The 22,090-nt window shown below is 38.7% G+C and overlaps 1 protein-coding gene across 5 annotated transcripts in view; it reads left to right on the top strand.

Annotated features, from left to right (window-relative positions):
• PRKCD (protein kinase C delta) overlaps positions 1-22,090 on the top strand; it is a 70,081-nt gene that overhangs the window by 34,012 nt on the left and 13,979 nt on the right. For 3 of the 5 annotated variants that reach the window (XM_041118853.1, XM_029996182.2, XM_029996180.2), the window contains 4 exons: positions 5,570-5,704; positions 9,366-9,565; positions 12,580-12,640; positions 21,620-21,776. In XM_041118853.1, the coding sequence (XP_040974787.1) occupies positions 5,590-5,704; positions 9,366-9,565; positions 12,580-12,640; positions 21,620-21,776 (533 nt within the window). In that variant the 5' untranslated portion in view covers positions 5,570-5,589. Of the gene's footprint in view, positions 1-274; positions 356-5,569; positions 5,705-9,365; positions 9,566-12,579; positions 12,641-15,699; positions 15,811-21,619; positions 21,777-22,090 lie in introns of those variants that run through there. The other 2 variants (XM_029996181.2, XM_041118854.1) reach the window with 2 other exon arrangements.

Raw genomic sequence — 22,090 nt, 5'->3', positions numbered from 1 at the left:
TACCTAGGGAAGTCCAGCTAATAAAGCAAGCTGCAGTGTATCTTCTTGATAAGGTTGATAACAGCAAATATAATATGCCTCTTTTAAACTGACGTAATTTTTAGCCTGACTTCTTCCCACAAAGCATGAAATAGAGGCCAGGGCTTGCAACAGAACCTGCTAAAAGTCTCTGTAGACTAATTGTAGGTGTGCAATGTAGACAGTGGTTAGCATCATCATTACTTTGATTCAGTGAAATGTCCTACAGCATAGGTATTGTTTCTTCTTCTTGCAGATGGGATTATTTTGATCATCAGCTGAAAGAATACCTTTGAAGGGAGTTCTTCAAGAACCATAGCCAACCTGTCTGCTTCGTGTGAGTTTTTCTGTAAAGTAAGCATAAAGCAGCATACATGGGAACAATAAAAACGCAATGTGCACATTAATGGTGTGCACAGGTGAAGGATGCTAATCACAGTTCCAGCATCTCTGCTGGCAGACTTTGTTGTATTACCGCCATGAAAGTGGCATCATCACCTTTGTAGGCTGTACATAAAGAGGAAGGAGGTCCTCGTTCATGTTTTTGAAAGTGATGTGGGGGCAATAAGTTGGGCAATAGTTTGTTGCTATCTTTCTTGAACGCCTTGTCCGTTGCCAGAATGGAGGACAGGAAGCCCTTGTGTACAAAAAGATACCTGCAAGTTGCAAATAATCTATATTTTTGCATCTTAAAAAAGAAAAAATTTACTGCTGCTTCTTTTTGGGGAAAAACACCAATTGGTCAGCTATGCGTGGTGTTGGCTACCAGTGTTGATGTTCCCCAAAGCATTTGTGTGGCCTTGGAAGCTGCCTCAGCAAGGAGCTAAACAGGAAGCAGTCATTTCATGCCATCCAGAGCATTTCTGTGAGACAGCATGGAAAAGCCATGACCTGTGTGTGCAGCTTTACGTCTGTTGGCAAAATGTTTTACAGACTACTACAAGGAAATCAGAGGCTCAAATCAGCAGGGGAATTTTCTCATTTGTATTTCTCTTGGATATGTAGTCCCATATCAGTGATGGAACAGTTTGTGCTCTGTTTGGGCCTGTTAGGTTTTTTTGTCTCTTCAATACTCTGTTGTTGGCCAGTGTCAGTGTTTCCTCCAGATGATCCACTGCTTTGATATTACTTCCCGCTTTGTGTAAAAGTCACAACCGTGTCTTTGTTTCTGGATCATGTTAGAAGTGGCTTGCCATCACTGTTTATAACAAGGCAGAATTACAGCAACAAAGGAACCCTGACAAGTAATGCCTTCAGTTGCAGCGTGAGTCCCTGATAGCTGCTGTGCGCTGTTGGAAGGAGAGAAACTACAGAATTTACCCTTTGTCCCTTGTGTCTCTGTGTAGAAGATTTTTAATCTAACGTGAATTTTGTGCTAGCAAATCTTGTGAAAATTCTCCTTGGAATATTTAAGATTTTAATTTATTTTGAAGATTTCTTTAAAACTGCGTGTTACAAACACATCCATGTGAAAACTGTGTATTTGTTCATCCAGTGGATGTTGACATAGATGATGTGAAGATGTTTCAATTTTTTACCTTCTCACTCCATGCATATTATAGTTGATAGTAACACGGTTCATTTTCTTCCCATATTAAATAGTCAAAAGCTCTCAGTTTTAATGCTTCATGGAAATTACTGTGGATTTTGCAGAATCTATCCCAGATAGCATAGAATGTGGTTTTAGCTTGCAACAGGGCAGATCAGGGATCCTTGACAAAATTAATGTTGTGCTGGACAGCATCCGATGGTGTATTCTGAATCAGTGTGGCCATCGCCTTGTACTTCATATAGAATAATGTTACTAGAAGATTTTTCCCCTAGCTTTTTTCAGATTGCACATGACTTTGAAACTGTTTGAGATATTGAACCTGTAATTTAGACTTGCAGTATTTTTGGAGTTTGCATCTTGGTTTTCCATCGTTTGGTTTGGATAAAATCACACCCTTGAGGGAAAACAGTTTGGCTTTAATATATCAAAGCAGCAATACAGATTGTATGAGTAGATTGTAAAATCTCCCTCAGTTCATAGCTGGTGTTTCAGTTCTTGACAGATAGGGCTCTTAAAACTAGAATCAGCAGCTGTTCTGTCACTTCTGAAATAGTCACCGAGTCTAGAGAGGGACTCTTGTCTAAAATGCAACAAGCAAAACATATGTGTTGCTTTTGATGTTTCTGTTTTTCAAATATGACAAAACTTTGGATGAGTGTATTCGGCAGGGATTTTGAGAAAATTTGTTGAATTAAAATGATTCTCTTTCACTGGGTTTCACTGCCAAAAACAGTTTCAGTGAGGTATGTTTTTATTTACAGCAGTACAGCTGATAATTGTCAACTATCTCACTGCAATATCTTAGCATAGACAAGGACTGGAAAATGTGTCTGAGGAGCAAATCCAAACTCTCCTTTCTCACTTAACCTCCCTGCATCACAGTATAGTCTATCATGTGTAGTGATATTTTGCATGAAGCCGCTTAAAATCTCTACTTTTGTGAAAAAAGCATAATGTATAAGGGTAGACAAACTTGGCAGGAACAGGTGGTTTGTTATGTGAAAGTAAGCTGTTGAGTTTTTTGTTTGGGTTTGGTTTTAGTTTTTTATTAAGTTGTTAAATGGAAAAGCAAAAAGTTATCTTCTAGTTTTCACAGTGCCCTTGGACTGAGCGCATTTGAACATCATCAGTAATTCTGGGATATTGGTGTTTTCTCCTAACTGCTGAATTGCTTGTGTTCAGCATTTCTGAGTGAGCATTTGAGATTGCACTGAGGCCAAGTACAATGAAACTAAAACAAATAACCATATTCAAACTAAAAAGGAGAGCTGAAAATGTGGCCTTCAAATGATTTTGCCATCAGAAATGAGGAAGATTGTGGGGTTATTCAAAATACATATACATTGTACCTGTTTCTATTGTATGTGTTAATTCGGAGTTAAAGAAGTAAATGTCAAAGCTTTGTATTCTGTTTCAGGACTAACACTGGCTTGAGTCAGATGGTCTGTGTGAAATCAGTGCAATTGTTAGTTCAGCTTTGTCAGTGCTTTCCAATTTTTTGTTAGTGTAGTCCCAGACTTACTGGAAATTGTGACTTCTAGCTGGGCTGTCCATTCCAGCCAGAATTACCCTGCAATCCTGTGATTCTGTCAAATAAACTTTCCAGTGGGAGCTACATGCTGACCTACCCAGCTTGTTTCTACCTATGGCCTAATTTGGTCTCTAAAGCTGTTTCCCCAGAGATGAAAGATGATGAAATCTGGTTTCTTTTACATCCATATTGAGTAGTAACTGTATGTGATCTGGTGTTGGCAAGTCCTGTAGCTAGTCACTTGAGGGTAGTTCTGAACACAGTGAGCACAAGTCTCTTGAGCAGCTAAAATATGTTCCTCATTAAGACTCTTGATGAGCATAGTGTTTACGTTGCATTTGTGAATGTGATGTATCAGATGGTGTTTGTTAATTTTTACAAAAGCTGTCTATTTTTCTTTCTTTGTGAGGTCATCTCAATCTCCAGTCTCATCAAATGGTGCTCCAAGCTGCAATAACCAGCGGATTAGTGGGGAAGGGTTGTTATTTTATTGCGAGTCTGGATGACCGTCTGCGTGAATGTGAAATTATAGTTGTGGCTTTCAGTTCTTCAGTGGGATAAGCAGTGGTGCCAAGTAATCATAAACCGGCTTTCTAACTTTGTCTTACTCTACAGAAGAGAAGGTAGGGAAACAGTCAATTAATAAAAACCAGCTCACTAAATGTTAGAGAGTCATAACATTTTTCCATTTATTGAGTATGGTCTCCGCATAGGGAGTTTGCGTGATGTGCAAATAATGGCGTCAGGAGCTATATGCTGTCTTGCTGCAAAGACTCTGATTTCACAGTCTTATCTAAATGACTGTTCTGGGCTTTAAGAGCTATAAGGGGAATGTTAATTGCTTCTCAGGTCGATGTCTTTACATTAAAAAAATGCAAGCATATGCAGGATTGCTTGAGATGTTCTTCCTAGTGCTTCTTGACCAAGCTGGTTAACAATCTACAGTCAAAAGGCCAGGTCAGCCTAGTTTCAATTATTATTTTTTTTTCATCATCTTTTCCTATTACCTTGTTAACTCTTTTCTCTTAATCCCTCCTTCCCTGCATCCCTCATTCTCTGAGCATACTAGCATTCCCTTGCTATCAAATGACTATTTTCTTTTATCCTTTGAATAAGTAATTTTTGCTTCACAAAACAATATTGACATAGAAGCTAGAGGGCTAACTCCATTGCTGAAGGTGCTGCAAATTGTAAACTGAAATCTGCTCTAAGTTTGGGAGCTCTTAATGAGGGAAGGCTGCAGTGAAACACCACTTTGCTGACTTGAAATTACAGGTGTTTTGGATTCTTGTAATTCCTGACAGTTGAAACCAGGTGACACAGTAGTGCTAGAGTTTTTTCTACCTCTCCCTCTTCCCTTTGCCTGGTATGTGCAGGTATGGCAGCTCACAGTTTGAATCACTAGGATTAGTACACTGCCACCTGAAAGCAGTGCTTTAATACAAGTGTGATATTATACTTGTTTCAGTTTGGTGGTGGTATTTGGAATGCACATTGTTTTCTATATTAAGTATGAAAAATAAAATGCACACTTATCCAGTGAAATCTCCAGGTTTCAGAAATTTCCATAACTGTGCGTTTATCTAAGTGAGATAGTAAGTATGAACTCATGTGTATGGACCAATTACTCAGGTTGTTAATGTTGATCAGGTGCTCATATGCAGTGCAATTACTTGATCATGCTTAAGGATATGTTCCTCTTACTGTACACATGGTAGTGGGTTTTGCTGCAGTGTCCAGAAATTATATGTAGGTTCAGTAGTTTCTCAGATAATCTTTGAAAATAAAATTAATCGAAGGTGTTCCTTTTATTACGTGATTGCCTATTGAGGTGCCCAGAATTCTGTCTGGGAATTTTTGAAGCTGTGTAGCAATTAAAAAAGAAAATAACGTGTACCTAAAGAGCAACAAAATAATGTGAGCTTTAGATGATTGATTTTGCTTCTAGTTCTCCCTCCTTGGGCTGTGAGAAATACTGGGAAAGGAACATGTGGAACAGACATCACTCTCTGTCCTTCCTTTTTTTTCCCCAACTCACCCTTCATTCCAGGTGTGAGAGAAAAAAAAAGTTTTAACACCCCACCCACCCACCCTCACCTCGAACAATCTATTAGTTTGTGAACTACTTATTTGATAAGAATGCTTATATACTTGTGTGTTAATGAGTACAGTCTCTGTGTTTAAAAGTCGAGCAAGGTCTAAGTCAAAGGCATAACTGCTACTTACTTTTAACAGGATATGTTTAAAAGGGTGTCTTAAATTCAGTCTTTGTACATGTTATGTTTTTTGTTTCAGTACATGCCAATTTTACTTCAGGCTCATGGTCTGAAAGCCATATTCAAGACTCACAAACTTTAGAGAATGGGTTCTATCAGCTATGATGGCTGCTGAGAAATGTGGATTGCTTTCTTACAAGTCTCAGACCAGGTCTTTTATTCTATGATTTTTACTTACTTCTTTCCACTTAGGCTGTGTATCATTGTGAACAATGGCCCCCTTCTTACGGATATCTTTCAATTCATTTGAGCTGGGACCTGTGCAGAATCAAGGGGAACACCTACAGCCTTTCTGCGCTATCAAGATGAAGGAAGCATTGACTACAGGTGAGGTTACAAATGGTGATGCTTTTCTGAATATAAGTAAGTTTTTGAGAAATACTGCAGTCCTTCTTAGTCTGAGAATGGTAGTGAGTCCTGCTTTTCCTGTTATGCCAAGCACTTCAACGTTAGCTTTTCTTTCAGAATGGGAGAAGTAACAATGACTGTTGTCTTTACCCCTACCTTAAAACAAGACTTCTTTATTAGTGCTTTCTTGTCCTGTGGCCAGAGCGCTCAGGTGGGGTGAAGTCTAAGCTTTCTAGTTTCATACTTCACCACCAACGCACAACTATTCACAAAATATGTGGTGAAGCAGCTGAAATGTGACTTTTGCATGGGTTAAGGTGAGTTGTGAATTTTGCATGACAAAGGTTAAATAAATCATTGTTCTCTCCAGCGCTTGCAGAAGCTCTGCAGGGGAGAGAGTGGTTTAGTGGAGTGCCTCGAAGAGGGATCTGAACTGCAGCAGGTTTGAGAACCATTCTTAAGCACAGAGTACTAAATTACCTTTATTGACTTGGAGGATAGGTAATAATGAGAAGTGTAGTTTGTTGTTGTAGTAACTGAGGCATTTTGGCAGAATTATTTGCTTGGAATGACTTGCACCCAAGGTCTTGTTAGCACCTCCCTGTTCAGCAGGACCTCAGCCTTCAAAGACGACTTCTTTACAGAAACTGGTCCAAAGGTTTACAACAATTTGTGACAATTAGCTAACAGGATGAGAGGGAATTGCTGTACTGGGTTAGACCACAGCCATCTAATACTGCATTATGGCTCTAGGGCTTCACAAAACATCAAAGAATGCAGGAAAGGGTGAATTCTGTTCTTCCTCACAACATGATTGGGCTTTCCTCTTATCGCTGAGGTAAAAGCTGCATTTAGACTTTAAACGCAAGGCGCAGTGCCTCTTCCAGAAAATGTTGCCATGAAGTGAATACATTAAGCTCCAAAGAAGCAGTTTCCTAATCTGTTGGGAGAACCTCTGAAGAAATGGTGTTGAAAGTGTTGCAGCTGCCATCTTTCTTTTTTTTTTTCCCAGCTGTCTGCTTTAGAAAAGTAGAGTTGTCCCAATATTTCTCCTCTTTGCTTGCATATGTCTTTGAAGTACTAAAAGATGGGGAGGAGAGTGCAGTGAACCTTGGAGCAGTGGCTGACTGGGGTAATCAGGAAAAGAAACTAATGCTCCCGTTATCAGTTTGACAAGATCGGAATAACTTTTGTTGGATTTGCATGCTGAAACATGCTTGAGGAAAAGCTTATTGTATAGGAAGAAGAAAATAATTTGCCTAATGATTAGGCATTAAGCCAATTTGCAAACATGTAAAGTGTTTTGAAGCCAGTAGCGTTAGCAGAGAAACAAAGGAGGCCTGCATACAGGAGGGGTAAGAATAGTGTTCTTCTTCAATGCTGTTCTTTGCTGACACTTAAGTGTTCATTTGCGGGCAGGCAGTGTGATCCATAACACAGCTTGATTAGTATGATTTTAATTACAAAAGCAGCATGGCCAGGCTGGAAGCTGTTGCCAGTAATTCAGATTACTTCTTTCAGTTTTACATAGATTAAAAAGGTATATAGTAACTGATCAAAGCAGATATTGATTGGGACATAGCAATAGGGACAGTCCTCTGAACGGGCTGAAATAGTTCTGTCCCCCTCTAAGAATCCTACGAAGAGTATTACCAACTCTTCTGTAAACTGCTGCTGCTTCTGCAAACCCTGAATTATTGTCAAAGGTTCTGCAAAGAGGTGCAATTTCTCATGTTCCCAAAGATGCCTCCTGAGGCCTGCCTTTTTGATGAAGGGGTCTGGCTTTAGCAATCCAAAAAATAGGCTAGTGTAAAAGCCTTGCTCTGCAGACAGCCTGCTTTTAATTCACCCTCACCTTTATAGTCCATCCTAATAATCTCTAAATTGTGTTTTGTTTGAGCTTTCCCTATATATTTTCACCATAATATTTCCAAATTCTTCCATAGTTAAGAATACCAAGTACAGGTCTCTGGAAGTAGGTTTGCACTGCTAAGAATTTGAGTTTCTCTTTCTGCAGAGTTCCCTAAATTCAAGGTAAAAGCTTTTGACTGAGTAGAAGAGGAATGCTCAAGTTTGCATGGAAATGGAGGAGGTCCTCAGGTGGCTGTTCCTGAGCGTTTCAGAATGCCCTTTGGCAAGCAAGCTTAGGTCTGCTTGTCAAAGTTGTAATTTGTAATGCTGTTGTTGGCAGTCGTTCCCTAATAAGTACAAGGACACTATTCGCTACTCTTGTTGGATAGCTCAGCACAATTGACTGGAGTGCATCGAGCAAGCTATTAATGAATGAACACGCACTTTGCCTTGAGTTTCCAGGAAGATTTTTTAAATAAGAAGTATCTAATTCATCCTTTGTGGAAGTGAATGTAAATTCTATTGCCAATTTTAGGAGAGAGACCACGCTGCAGCTTCTTGGGGAAGGGTCCAACTATTTAATCTGCTTTGCTACTGCCTCGATATCATAAGAACAGATTACACACTTAGGGGAAAAATGGATCATTCGGAGCTGGAGAGGCACTTAGAAAGCACTTTTGTTGCAGCAAATGATCTTGATAAACAGCTGAAATTGTGCAGAATGTACAAAATTATATTCAGTTACCTGAGCACAAATGGGGAATAATTGGCTTGGCAGCAAATCACAGAGAAAAACTGGGGAGGTGGCATCATGTGCCAGAGTCACAGTGAAGAGCTGGATGTGGCTGCTTAAGAGGCAGTATCATTTTGGATATGTTGATGGGACTACTGAGACCCAAATCTAGAAATATGCTAAAGCTTGTTATGGATCGTGCAATCACCAGCTGTTTTCTGTGTGTAAGGTAAGGTCAGGAAGAAATTAGATGAACTGTGGTAGCAAGAGAGACTGAAGCTGTGTATTAGGAAAAAAGTCCATCTAATAAGAGTAGTGGAGCACTGTAAAACTCCTAAGGAGGGAGTCTGCGGAGATGCTCATATGGGAGGCTGGGTAAATGTTACCAAAAAATTAAGATTTTTTTGAGGTCCTTTCAGCCTTTCCTTATTCTTTAGCTGCACAAAGTCTGCATGTGCTGGAGAGGACAGATCAGGCCTTGTAATATCATTTAAAAAGTAGCAATCATGGCAGAGAGAGAGTACGATGCCAGGGAGTGTGACTTATGAATAGAAGTGAAGCGTTGGGACAACTTGGAAGTAGATTAATGAAATGTGGAGCCTTTCATTTCTCAGCTACCAGTTTCAATTTGAACTGGGTCAGTGTAAGACATAGCTTAATTTATCTTATTATAGTAGGTATTCACTATGGTCAGACAACACATCATGGAGATCTATACCAGAAAGGAGCCGTGCAAATATTCCCTGTCATGTTGTGACTGACTAAACCAGCTTCTGAGTTCCAGGATGGGATTTGTCCCTCCTGGTTTCTCTGGCTGCATGTTAACACCTTCACTGCCTTTGCATGCCCTCCTGTTTGTCAGGGTGAGCTTTGCCTTCCAAGTCATGAACGTTTGAACTGAATATTTAAACTTTGTCCCAACCACAGTACAAGAAGTAGCAAGTCTGCTTTTGGTTTCAGTACAAGGATTCTCTCTTTCTTTTATTTTATTAAGTTTAAGTACTAGATCTACATTATTTGATTTTACAGTTTCTGTCCTTTTTTTGTGACTTTCAGAGAGAGGAAAAACTCTAGTTCAGAAGAAACCTACCATGTATCCAGAATGGAAATCAACTTTTGATGCCCACATCTATGAAGGACGGGTGATTCAGATTGTTCTCATGAAAGCAGCAGAAGAGCCATTATCTGAAGTGACTGTAGGTGTGTCGGTCCTGGCGGAGCGGTGCAAGAAAGGCAACGGCAAAGCAGAATTCTGGGTAAGGAAGGAGATTAATTCCTGAAACTTGCTGACCTGGTTATGTTTCTTTCAAGCTGAACGGATGCCTTCTGCCTTTTAAACTATGAGTGTTTGATCCTTTTAACATCTGTGGCAGGGCTTATAAGACAATTGTTTTAGCAGCATTTTTGAAGCAGATAATGTACAATCAAAGTTCAAGAAATTGACAATAAAATCAATGGTATTAGTGTTTGAAATAATGGCATATATCACATTGAGTGCCTATGTTCTAAAGTCTAGTTGTTTTTATAGCAAATAGCAGACATTTAAATTGGATCTGATCATTGTAATTCATCCAGAGAAAAAGAAGGGTGAAGCTTATTCCAAGGCATTTCCACTTAAAATTTCTAATTTTATTTATTTATTTTTATAATAAATTTTAGTTGGCTTGATGCTGCTAAAATGGGGATCCTTTAATCCCCATTTTTGTTATCCTGGTATCTTTTCTTGCCCCTGTCCCCCAAACAATTGTTTGTATGTGAAGTCAAGGGGTATGGCATCTTGCCGAGTGTCACTTGCTCCTGTATCATACTGAGTACAATTTTGAGTATGGATCTCAGAAATTAAGAGGGGAGGTAAAGTAGCGTTTAATGTAGTTTTAAATTTAGAAATATACATTTAGTCTAAATGCCAGTAGTTATTGTTAGTTGTTGAACTACATAAACCCAAACAACAACTTCTAAATAACTGTATGTGAATGAATTTCAATTAGCCCTGTAAACCTCAAGCAGAAAATTAAAAATATAAAATATTTTTTTTTTTGTACATGTGAAGAGAGGGAAAAGTGACAGAGGCAGGGAGGATCAAAACCCTGAGCCCAGTTTTCTGAAAAGCCAAACATGTTTCATTCATTTAGTTGCAAAGAATTTTTAATGAATTAACGGTTTAATGATATCAGCTTTATAAAATCCTATTTTCTAGCTTCTTTTTCAACTTTCAGACCCAATTGAAGTTGCTGAGATCCTGGTCCAACCAAAAGGGTTATGAGAATGTGATGAGGCATTATTGTCCCAGAGAACTCTCTAAAGTCTTGAAGCAACTCTAATTTAGTGTCCTGAATATTCAACATTTCTCCAAATGCAGAAATAAAATTCAGAGAGGAATGTCAGGCTATCCTATAATTTGGGTGAGAGCTGTCTAGCTAGGTGGATAGGTGCTATAAATAGTCTTGCTCATTATCCAGTTGCATGTAAAGCTGTACTCCACACAGCTTGCCCAGAAACTACATGTATTTGCTAATACAGGAACTGCCCATCTCTGTATTTGAAGTCCAGTTAGTGCTAAGGAAGTATTTGTTAAGTGGGAGCAGGTCTCCTTAAAATTTCACACATAGTCTTGTATTCAAAGCCTTCTGGACTGGAGTGTTGCTGAATTTGCCCAGAAGATAAACCCTACAGGAGAAGACCTTTTAATTGGGTGGGCTAAAGCAGGATAAGCAGGTAGAGTAACAGATAGTTCCTGCTTACGTCCAATTTGATGAGCATCTCTTTTCTCACACAACTGGCAATATTGGCCCTTCCTTGGTAGGGGATGGATACATGAACTTTCTTCTTGGATGTATGAATGCTTTTCCTGAATGCTGGATATGAATAGGAGGCAGTATCCAGTTGCTGCTTAGCTTAGTATGGGAATATTTAAAAGAAAAACCGCTCCTATTCTTTATCAAGTCCATTTTTGCTGTGAATGGCAGGATCTTGCTCTGAGTATGTGCAAATCTAACTATCTCACCAAGCAGATCTCAGAAAAAAACCTTTCTTAAAGGGGTGATTGATATTGAAGGGGCTTACACATTTTGCTAGGCTGGTAGGATATAACTGGTTTGTATTCACCTGTTACATTCTGAAATCACACTTTTTTTTCCACACCTTAACTTGAATTCTGAGACAAGAGCAATTATTCAAAGAGTAGTTAAAACTAATGGTTATCAAGTTTAGTTTTAGTGATCAGTTTTAGCCAATTCAGTGGTCTGAAATCCTCTGCTTATTATCTGTAGAACAGGTACCACATAGACATCATCAGCATTAAAATTCCTCTGCATGATTTCAGTCATGACTTGGACAGACCATCATGCCCAGCAAAGAGACATTAGTTTGCTTACCATAGCCTATAAGGTTATTTTTTTGTATGGAGAGACAGCCTGTCCATAGTAGCTGTAACGGAGGTCTTTGCCTTCTGTAAGCTTTGTTGGGCAAATGTTTTTAACTGTCAGACATTGCCTTAAAGATGAAAACTTAGTCATTATCCCAGTAGGGGGGATATGTTCACGGATGCATCTAACATAATTGTGGTTTTCTTTCTCTTTTTTTGTTTTCCTCCCAAGTTATATTTACTGTTAACCCAGGGATACTTTGCTCTGTGCTCAAGTGAAGACTGAATCAGACTCTTTCATGCTTAATAGCTTCTTACTTTTTATGAAGGCAGCAGTTTAAGAATTAGTGGCTACTTTCTGAGCACAGGAAGTGACCTCAGCTATTGGCTTAAAAGGCATTTGTTTTTGCTGGTCTGTAGAATTTGCCACAGAAACCATGTGTAATGGTTTGAGGGGGAAAGTAAAATAAATTTTGATGATAACACTGTGTTTCTGATTACAGGCAACAGTATTTGATATCTCTATGGTTTGTACTCCCAATAAACATATAAAGGATTGTATATACTTTTTCTTTTAAAACTAAGTTCCTGTGCAAATTGAGTTTACTAATAGTAAAAACAGAAGTCAACAAACTTCTTTGCAGAAACGGGAAAGGGATGCAAAATGCAAAAACAATGTGAACTTTGACTGTGCTGAACTTTTGAGTAGACATCAAAGAAATGCAGCACACCAGTAAAAGCAATAGAATAAAAGCCCCTGGTTCAGCTGCAGCAGTGAGATATGGAAGAGGGTTGTAATCCAATAGTTATTGAATATTATACTTTGATTCCCTAGAAAGAGCTGTTCAAATTCCTGAGAGTTTCAGTCAACTACATACTTCACTGTTGGTATCTTTCTTTCCATAGCTTGACCTGCAACCTCAGGGGAAGGTGCTGATGGCTGTGCAGTATTTTTTGGAAGATGCAGGTAATGCCAACTGTTTATTTTCAGTCAGTTATGTAAAAATAAAACTTTTTTTCACATTCCTTTTGTAGAACACAGGGTGTAGCTCACACACACACACACACACACACACACACAAAATCACCTGGTGTACTGAGTAGAATTTTCTGATTTTATTAATTTGTTTTGTAGGTGGGGGTTTTGTTGTATGGAGTCATGGCTGCATTTGTTCATTTCTAAGTGCCTTTGGGCCCTTTATTGCTGTTGCATTTAGCCACTCTGGGGTCTTTAATATGTCCGTCCTCATGTTTTGATGTGATAGAAAAGATATCAATTCCTTTTTAGGTGCAAAGAAGTTAAATCTCTTATTCTAGCCTATGTGGGAAACTTTTTTTGTAGACTGGGGAACTGCATCTAGTTTCCTGGGATTCAGATGTCATAGTCACTAATCACAAAAACTGACTGTAGCAGTGAGTGAATGGTTAAGTGTTAAAATGCAAATATAGTCAATGTTCTGCAACATCAGTTTAAAAAGTGAACAACCTGTATATGTCAGAAATCTACACATGCTATTTGGAGAAGAAACTAGGAGGTAAGAGAAGACAGTTAATTGTGAGGGGGAAGCTTTAAGTACAGTAATAAAAACAAATATTTTGGCAGGGATTTGTGTATCTGTGGAATTCTTTCCTAAAGGAAATGATGTAAACCTCACAACTTGCTTAGCTAGTCGTTAAAACTCTCTCTTGGGAATTGAACGCGTCTGCCATATTAGCCTATCAGTCTTACATGGTTTAATACTATGTGTTTGTAAATAATAAGTGGAAAGAGTAAGCTGTAAGTTTTAAAGCATTGGTGTGTTGTTTTTTTTTTCTCCCAGATATATACAGGGAATAGAGTTCTGCTCTCATAGAACAAGTTAATTGTGAAGGTACCATACTTTTTTGTACCATATGTGCAATCTGTGTAGCAGTTACTAGAAAAGCTACTAAAGATAGAATGTGATATGCAGTACCTGACATTTCAGAGTTGACATTTTATCTTTGCAATGGCAAAAAACCAGCCCATACGCTCGTTATTTTGGTCTCCTTTTTGAAAATTTAACTCTTTAAAGCAAAATTTCAAAAAATTGTGTGACACTGAAGAGCCTGTAAGGAAGAGCATTTTGCTGAAGATCAAAAGGTCTCTGTTTATGCACCAGTAATATTCTGGTTTGCATTCAAACTGTTGTGAGCCATTATATTGGAAAACCTTTGTCTTCGTCTTTGTCATGGCTTTCCTGTGCAAAGCAGTTTCATGGGGCAGTGGTGTTATGAGAATCCATCTATTTAATGAGACCTACAGAAATCCGTTTGTCCAGGAAACATAAAAGTTTCTCAACCAAAACTGTACAAAACCAACTTCAGTATTCTCAGTTGCTTATTTGATGAGGCTGAAGCCTATTTCATCCTCTCCACACAGGCATGAGGAACAGTAGAGAATGCCGTAAGTGAAAACCTTCCATAATTTGCTGTTAGCTGTCAGTTAGAAGATACCTACTTGTGTGCTCTAAATACTAAAATAATTGCACTTAGTTATTGATCAAAAGAATTTAAAAATAGTTTCAATGTTCTTGCAATTCTTTTCATTGCCTTTATTAGGGATTGCAGACGGTAGTGGATTAAGCCTAAATACCAAACAGATCATTAAAGTCATGCAATCATACTTTAATTAACAGGTTAATATTTGCGTGTGAATGCTCTCTTTAGACCGTCTACTTTGCAACAACTTCCTATTTACCTTCTGCTTTATAGAAAATTACTCACCGATACCTTTTTGGTAACCAACCACACAGGCAGTGGAAACTCCCTTTCAGGACATTTATACATCTACATTTTGTGAAGGAAAGTCACTCAATCTGGTATTTGCAGCATTCACATCAAGCATCAATGTATTTTTACATACCAATCCTCAAAGTTCTAGACCTCCCTCATGTCAGTATCTGTATATTGATAAATAGGCAAACATTGAATGATTTTTGGCTCATCATTGCACTGCTGTAAATGTTTTCTCTAGTTAAATTAGTAGTTAGCAGTGTTAGAGCAGAGAAGTTTGTTAGTGCATTACAAGAATATTTGTATTAACTTCCATTCTTCACACTGCTAAAACCCTTAGTTAATAGTTGGAAGCTCAGAGATAGTTCACATTCCTTCCTATGCACATACCATTTGGTTTTCTCTCTGACATGCCTTTCCATATGGAACTGCATGGTAGCTATGTTTCTAAAATACTAAAAAAGACTTGTTCTGAAACTGGTATTTCAGTTGTTCCCTAGTTTATTCGAAGGTATTGCTACCATTAGTATCTCTGAGTTATAGGTGCTACCTTTTGTTTGAAAATCTCCAAGCACTTTGCAAAAGTGACTAATTCTTCCTTTGGCTTGTTTTGCAAACTAAAGCTGTTCTTTTTCAACCCTTCCTTCTAAGTAGCAACCATTCTGCCGCCTAAGAGAAAACTGCTTGTCTCTGTTTTGATGGTAGGCAGCAGTCAGTATTAAGAAGTAAGTGTATTACTGCTCCGTTATCAGACTTATTATTAGAGAAGAATTTTCATGGAATAAACTGGTATTAAAATTTGCTCCATGGTAGGCTACACTGAGACATTTCATTTGTATATTATTTTTGCAGACTGGGGCCTGAGCAGTTAATTTAGGGCGATATATGAAAAGTCTTCCTAGTCTTAGAGGTTGTTTCTTTCTAGACCCTGTAAAACAGGGCTGACTTAGAGCTGTCAAAGAACTTTTTTGTCTTCTGTCCTGTGATTTGAAAAGAAGCTTGTGCTGGAAATAAAAAGTTTTTCTTCTGACGTATGAAACATGAGAACAGAATGTTGACCCCCATTTTCATTTCAGAATATTGTTTTCTTTCTGCCCCTCCTCCTCTCGTTGTAGTATTGAAACTAGGTTATAATTCTGTAAAGCAGCTTTAGTTTTAATAGGTGGGAGTTGCAATACGTTTAATGCTTTGCTTGATCTTTGTTTATTCAAATGTAGTTAATGACCTTATCGAGTAAGAAAACCCAGGATCACAGAGGTGGCTTGCTGTACTGCTGAGTGTCTTGTGTGGTGTTAGCAGCTTTGGAGGCTTTGGAAGTATGTTTGTGTCTTGCTTTTGAATCCTAAATTGCTGTTTTACTGGCTTCAGTCTCCTGGAGAAAGGGTTAGTGAATTCTTTCCTTAAATGGTATTAGCCGTATCAGAAGGTGAGTAATTTGCATGTGAGCTTTTGATATCTCAAGTATCTGACTTCTGGGAGAGGAACATGAACCAGTGAGCTGCATATATTTTGAATATGTTTTTCTCTGTGTGTGTTGAGATGAGTGTTGGAGAAGCATTAGATTTTAGAATTTTTCTGAGGCATCTGTGAAAAATAATAGCGTAGATAACAGACTTGCTATCGCAGTCTGCATATTGTATGGGTCTAAATTAAAGCAAGTTTCTCTATGGATAAGGTGTGTTGGGGAAGGATTGTCACGTTATTAGTAAATAATAATAATGATAAGGGCTGAAAAGCCATAACTGTGCCTTAAAATTGTAAATTGAAAAGTTGGTATGATTTAATAATTTAACTGAGAAAATACTATTTCTAGAAATTTGGCATATGTGATAGTTACTCAGTGGCACCTAGCATCTGCTTTAATCTGCATCTAGAAGTGTGATTGCATGAATTTAATAAAAATGTTTTCTGGCTTAATTGTCTTTAAGAAAATCAAACATTTGCAGTTGTAACTTCATAAACACAAAGTTGGCGGTGTATTTGGTTGGTAAGTAGCTAATGTGTTGTGTAGAGCCGAGAAAATTTGATACAGTTTATATGTTCACAAGAAATTTGACTTAGCTGCTGTATTTTTAAAGGTTGGGTTTACTGTGCCTTTGTAATTTAAAAAAGAAAAAAGAGAAAACCTATTTTCCAGTTTATTCCCTGTTTTACCACAATGAGTGAGATATCAGGTATCTGTGCAGAAGTGTTAACCAAAACACTTCCTGAAATTAAAAAAAAAAAGTACAGCTGAGCACAGTCTGTGTTAGCACAGCAGCTCTGCAGATGGTGTGAGCGCTACAAAGACTGTGTGTAGTGTGGACATGGGATTTTTTCCTTCTGGACTGAAAGGCAGGGCTTTTTAAAACTGTTGTTCCATTTTAGCACTTTTCTAAAAGACCACTGACTTCATTAATGCCTATGAAAGACTAGTTCCGTAAAGAGATGCTAAAAGTAGCTGCAGAGCAGTCCACCTCAGTGCTTTGCTAGGTGTCAGTCAAAACAGTAGTAGGTGCTGGCTCAGTGGCCAAGGCAGGACTTCATTCATTTATTTAGAGGAGCAGGCAAGAAGTCCATGTCCTGCGGGTGTCCCAGTCTCTGCACAGAGCAGAGCATAACATACTTGTAGCTTTTCTTCCAGTAGAAATGCATACACTATCACATGTAGTATACATATCTTTTCATAAAAGTGCTACTAAGAGTTTGTAACACTGGTTTTGACTACTCATGCTAAAGCTTGTAGTATAACTGCTTGGGGCCAAGATAGGTAATTTGAGATTATGTGCCAGCTTTGAGAGCAAATAGTATTGGCTTCTACAATAGCAAATTATTGGTATTGCTACTTAAATGTCAGCAGTGTAAAATCCACAAGTACTGAGAATGGGGGAGATTTAAAAAAAAAAAAAAGAGAGAGAGAGAGAAATACATAGCAATATTAAAACTCTGCCTGTAAATGAAACATTGTGATGATCACAAAACCAAAAACGATTTAACATAGCAAGCTCATGTCACAGAAATGTAGACTTTTGGGAAACTTGTATTTCTATAAATGGTTTGTTGGGTCTCGGGGCGGGGGGGGGCGTGTACAGATGAACTGTAAAGCAGTCCTCTCCAGGACCAGGTTACAGAGCAGTTTTCCTCTGAGACAGTTCATACCAGGAAAGTCTCCTTTGTGAGGAATAAGCTTTTCTTTTTAATGATTGCTCTGTGTGATTAATATTTTTCTTGACCGGAATGCATACTTCACTTTCAAACAAAGACAAGTGCAAGGCTGTAGAACAGCAGAAGGGGACACTGAACAGAAATGTTAGTGGGTTTTGTAATTTATTATGAAGTTTCAGGCAAATCTCAATTTGAGCAGCCAGTTAGCTCAGAAAGTGTTTTGCCTGTCCCTGTTTGAAGTGAAGTCCGGGTTTTCAGTTTCTGACAGTAGCACTGCTATCTTTCCTCTGTTCACAAACAGAACTGTGAAATGAGCAAGTTAAAATGAAAAACGAACTCTGAAGATGGTACATATTTTTTCTATTCTTTCTTTTAAAAAATCTAGTAAGCTTATTCAGGGGGTTGTTTTCTTTTGTCCCTGAACTTTTGAGGTTCAGTTGAGAGAATTTGACATCACCTTGAGGTTTATTACAGTTCAGCAGAGTCCTAGCAATATTGTTTTAGCAAATGTTTTCCAGACTGTGGGTTGCATGCTGTGTTAGTGGCTGTAACACCTAGAAATATTCAGAGGGACTGATGCTGCAATTAAATAGTCTATACAATGGTATGTTTATAGCACTTCTGGAGAACTGCACTAGCGTGCTTAATGGTTTCTTAATGAATATATGGCATGGAAGAGTTCTGGGTGCTTTTGTCAGATCAGCTGCAAGTTTTGAGAAGGGACCTTGAAATACGTGAACTATGTGCCAGTGATAAATATTAACCACAGTTCTCAATAGAGGGAAATAGATTATGTTTAATGGTGTGTGCTGGGTCCAATATGATTAATTTCAGGTCCAGGCTGCAGAGGTCACCTGGATTCTAGTTGCTGATTCAGCTGTTCTGTACCTGACTGTTTATGACCGTGGGCGGGCCCAGGACAAGCATTTCATCTGTGGAAATCCTGGCTTGCTTGGTGGGGGAAGCAAAGGCTTTCCCTTTATGTTTCTCCCCCTTTATGTTTCTCCCCCCACCCCCATCTCCCCCCTGCATCTATACAGTTGTTGGGAAAGTTACTTCCTTACAGTTGTTAATTCTCTCTGCATCTTTGAAATAAAGCCTTTATTCCCCAGTTGAGTCCATGGTTGGCTGAACTTCTTAAAACTTTTCTGGAGCATTACACATTAAAGGTAATTTACTCATTAAAGATAACTTGTTAAACAAGCCCATGGTAAATTGAAATTAAATACACTATCATTTCAGAGCCATCTCAGCTTCACGTGCACTTGATTTAGAGCTGCTGTCCAAACCTCTCAGTTGCTTCTGAAACATACAAAAATGTTTTCAGCTATACTTTGATATATTGGTTGGTTTTGGCAAAGGTATTTAATAAGGCAGCTGGTTGTAAAGACTGTGTGTTCTCACATGCCGATTTTGAAGTTTTCGTGTGCTCAAGTATTCTTCACTGTTAAAGTATGTTTAAGGAAAGTGGGGGGATTTTATCTTTTTTTTTTCTTTATTTTTTTTTCTTTCTTTGTACAAATGAAGTGATTAGTTTAGTAATTATCCTCTCAAAAAATATATGCCAGTCTCACATACTTCTATTAAGTTTCATATCGGTGTTCCAGACAGGGAGGAAACACCACGGTTTTCCATATCCTGATCAAGTTTTGTCAGAAACTTTTGCACAGTGTCAGCAATGCTGAATTGCTACAATAATTTTAGCATGAGGAGAAGCCATATCCTGTTCACCTGGTGAATCCTGTTAGTTCCTCACTAAACACTTGGTTTGCTTGTGTTACAGGCTTTAGGGAAGCTTTTGTCCCCTAATCTGCTCCATCACAGGTTATCTCCTCAGATACATGCTATAAAGTAACACGCCTTTCTCTGCTTTGTTGCTGTTACTGATTAAATCACCCTTATGAAGACATCCTTTTCATGCAGCAAACAATATGAAGTATTACTGACTCTCAACGTTGTTTTCCTTGCATGCACATTTCAGTGTGTGGTTTCCCTGAAGCATTTGAGGACCAGTGGGTGAGGTCTGTGTATTTGCCGAGCAAGATTAAACAAAGAGATTGTACTGTTTGCAGACTTCGACAAGCTGAAGTGCAGCAGCTGATGGGAGTTTTTGTTGGGTGAACTCAGTAGCCTGTTTGAACAGCAGAAATGAATCCTGTTCCTGGAGGGGAAGAGGTGACTCGGTGGCGTACATAGTGCCGGGGTGTCATAGTGCATGTTGTGAGCTCTTTTCAGGGGGAGGCAGGATGGGTTTTTCTCTGAACCAGATGGCCAGTTTCTCAGAAAAGTGCATTAATACCTAGTGGCAAAACCCAGGGACCTTTTTTGATCTTTCTTTGCACTAATATGCTTAATTTTTCCTTAATCTCTTAGCTGACGTTGTAATTTCTTTTCTAAGTACATGCTGCTGCAGTCCGGCTGCTGTTGGCTGTGACCGACTGATATATTAGTGGAGGGCACTCAAAATGGTATCAAATGATAGATTGTATTCCAGGTTCAGCAGTCTGTTGGAATAGCAGTGGTGGCAGCCAGCTAATAAAATGACGAAAACTAAGCGCAGCTAGCAACAAGAAAAACAGAGCTCCTGGGTAACTTCGTAGTAAGCTCAGACATTACGGTTAGTGTGACTTGGCAAAGGAAACAAATCTGTTTCTATCAGTATAAAAAGCAAAGCTCCCACTGGTGCTGATAAAAGGCAGCAATGCAATGGAGCAAATAAAACCTGATTGTATTGACAATGGAAAAATGCTCTTCCAGGTTTTTCCTTACTCCATTGTTGTGGAAGCTCCCATCCTGCAAATGGCAATCTCCTGTTACCCTAAACCTTGCAGCACTTTCGACCTGTGAATCATGTCCACATTTCTTCCTGATTGGGACCCACAAGCTGCTGGCTAGAGCTGATGCAGTTAGCAGTTGATCAGCTCCTCGTTGCTGATTCAAGCCTTTATCTTTTCCTGCTGGATGGGATTGTTCCTCAACAGCTCCTCTCTATTGACAAGAAACATGTCCTAGGGTTAAATTACCAGTTACCCAATCTCTCTTGATATACCTTCATGGGGTTAACTCTGTTACAAACTCCTATTATTTTCAAAATGTATAAGTAAGACTATATAGTCTGAGTTGTGGCTGAAAGATTGAGACACAAAATACTAATTTTTCTAAGAGAAACTCAGAAGCTTCCTTGGAACTGAGTGGAAATAACTATAACTTGTAATGAAGGACGTGTATTAGCCAGTTGGACTCGGAGCCTGAGAATTTTTTCTTGTTTTTTTTTCTTGGCTAATAGTATATGTAATTTCTATGTAATGTAGTATTAGATGCTAAAGTATATACTATAGTATATACTGTTATTGTTGTGGTATTTTATAGTACTATATACTCTAACCCCATGGGGGCTAGGAGGGGAGAGGTATGAGACTGAGACGTTGACAGATACAGCATCGACATTATGAGATAGCATAATGGAAATGTCTAATTGAAAATCTCATTTGTCCTCACTGCGTAATGATCCTGGAGGCTGGAAGAAACCTGTCTTACAGCAGTATGGTCCAGTGGTGACTCAGGAGTTCCTGCAGCACTTCACCTGCATCTCTGCTGTAGTCCTGGTTCAGGAGGGCATGCAGAGCAGCAGCATGAAAGGGCTTCTGCTGAAGACAACCCTCCTGCTTCCAATAAAACGTTTATTTCTCTTGCACATAAATCCAATAACATACAGGACCTTATATTTTTTCAAGAAACAACTGTGGTTTTCATTTCTCTAGCAAGACTGTACTCCATTTCTGCTTCTTCCTCTCAGCTCATTTGCTGAAGGCTTCTTCTGAATGAGCAGGAGAGGGAAGTGCTTGCAAACAAGGACACGGAGACACCTTAGGAAGCAGTGCATGCACGTGTTCCACCCTTGTACTGAAAGTCTGCAGAATGCAGGTGTAAAATAAATAGAAGCACAAGTCTGAAACAGAAAAACAAACTGAACTTTTCTGGAGAAGCAAATATTAATCTTTGTAATACCTTAAAGTATTAAAAGTGTGTCTTCTTGTCTCCCCCTTAGACTGCAAACTGTCGATGAGGGAAGAGGAGGGTACAGTAACTATGAACAGGAGAGGAGCTATCAAGCAAGCCAAAATCCACTACATCAAAAATCATGAATTTATTGCTACCTTCTTTGGACAACCTACGTTTTGCTCTGTCTGCAAAGACTTTGTATGGTAAGAAGGAAACACTAAGCTTCCCCCACCCCCAAGGGCCAAATAACTGCAAAATTTGCTTCAGGTACATTGAGACAAAACATGACATGTAAATTCATGTGTGCTGGGAAATTGAAATTATGTATTTACTAAGAGCATTGTTATACCTAAGAACTATAGCTGTCTCTTTCACATTAAAAAATAGAACTTGAATATTTTTGCCACTGAAATAATTGGCAAAAATTCCATCAGCATCAAGTGAGATCTGGGCCGTAATCAACAGCAGCTCTTTCACAAGAGAATCAGATGGGTGGATCTGAGAAAATAATGCTCAG

The sequence above is a fragment of the Aquila chrysaetos genome, chromosome 20 (assembly GCF_900496995.4).
Source record: "Aquila chrysaetos chrysaetos chromosome 20, bAquChr1.4, whole genome shotgun sequence".
Taxonomy (NCBI): domain Eukaryota; kingdom Metazoa; phylum Chordata; class Aves; order Accipitriformes; family Accipitridae; genus Aquila; species Aquila chrysaetos.
The sequence above is the reverse complement of the archived record's forward strand: the minus strand, read 5'-3'. Positions and strand labels throughout refer to the sequence as shown.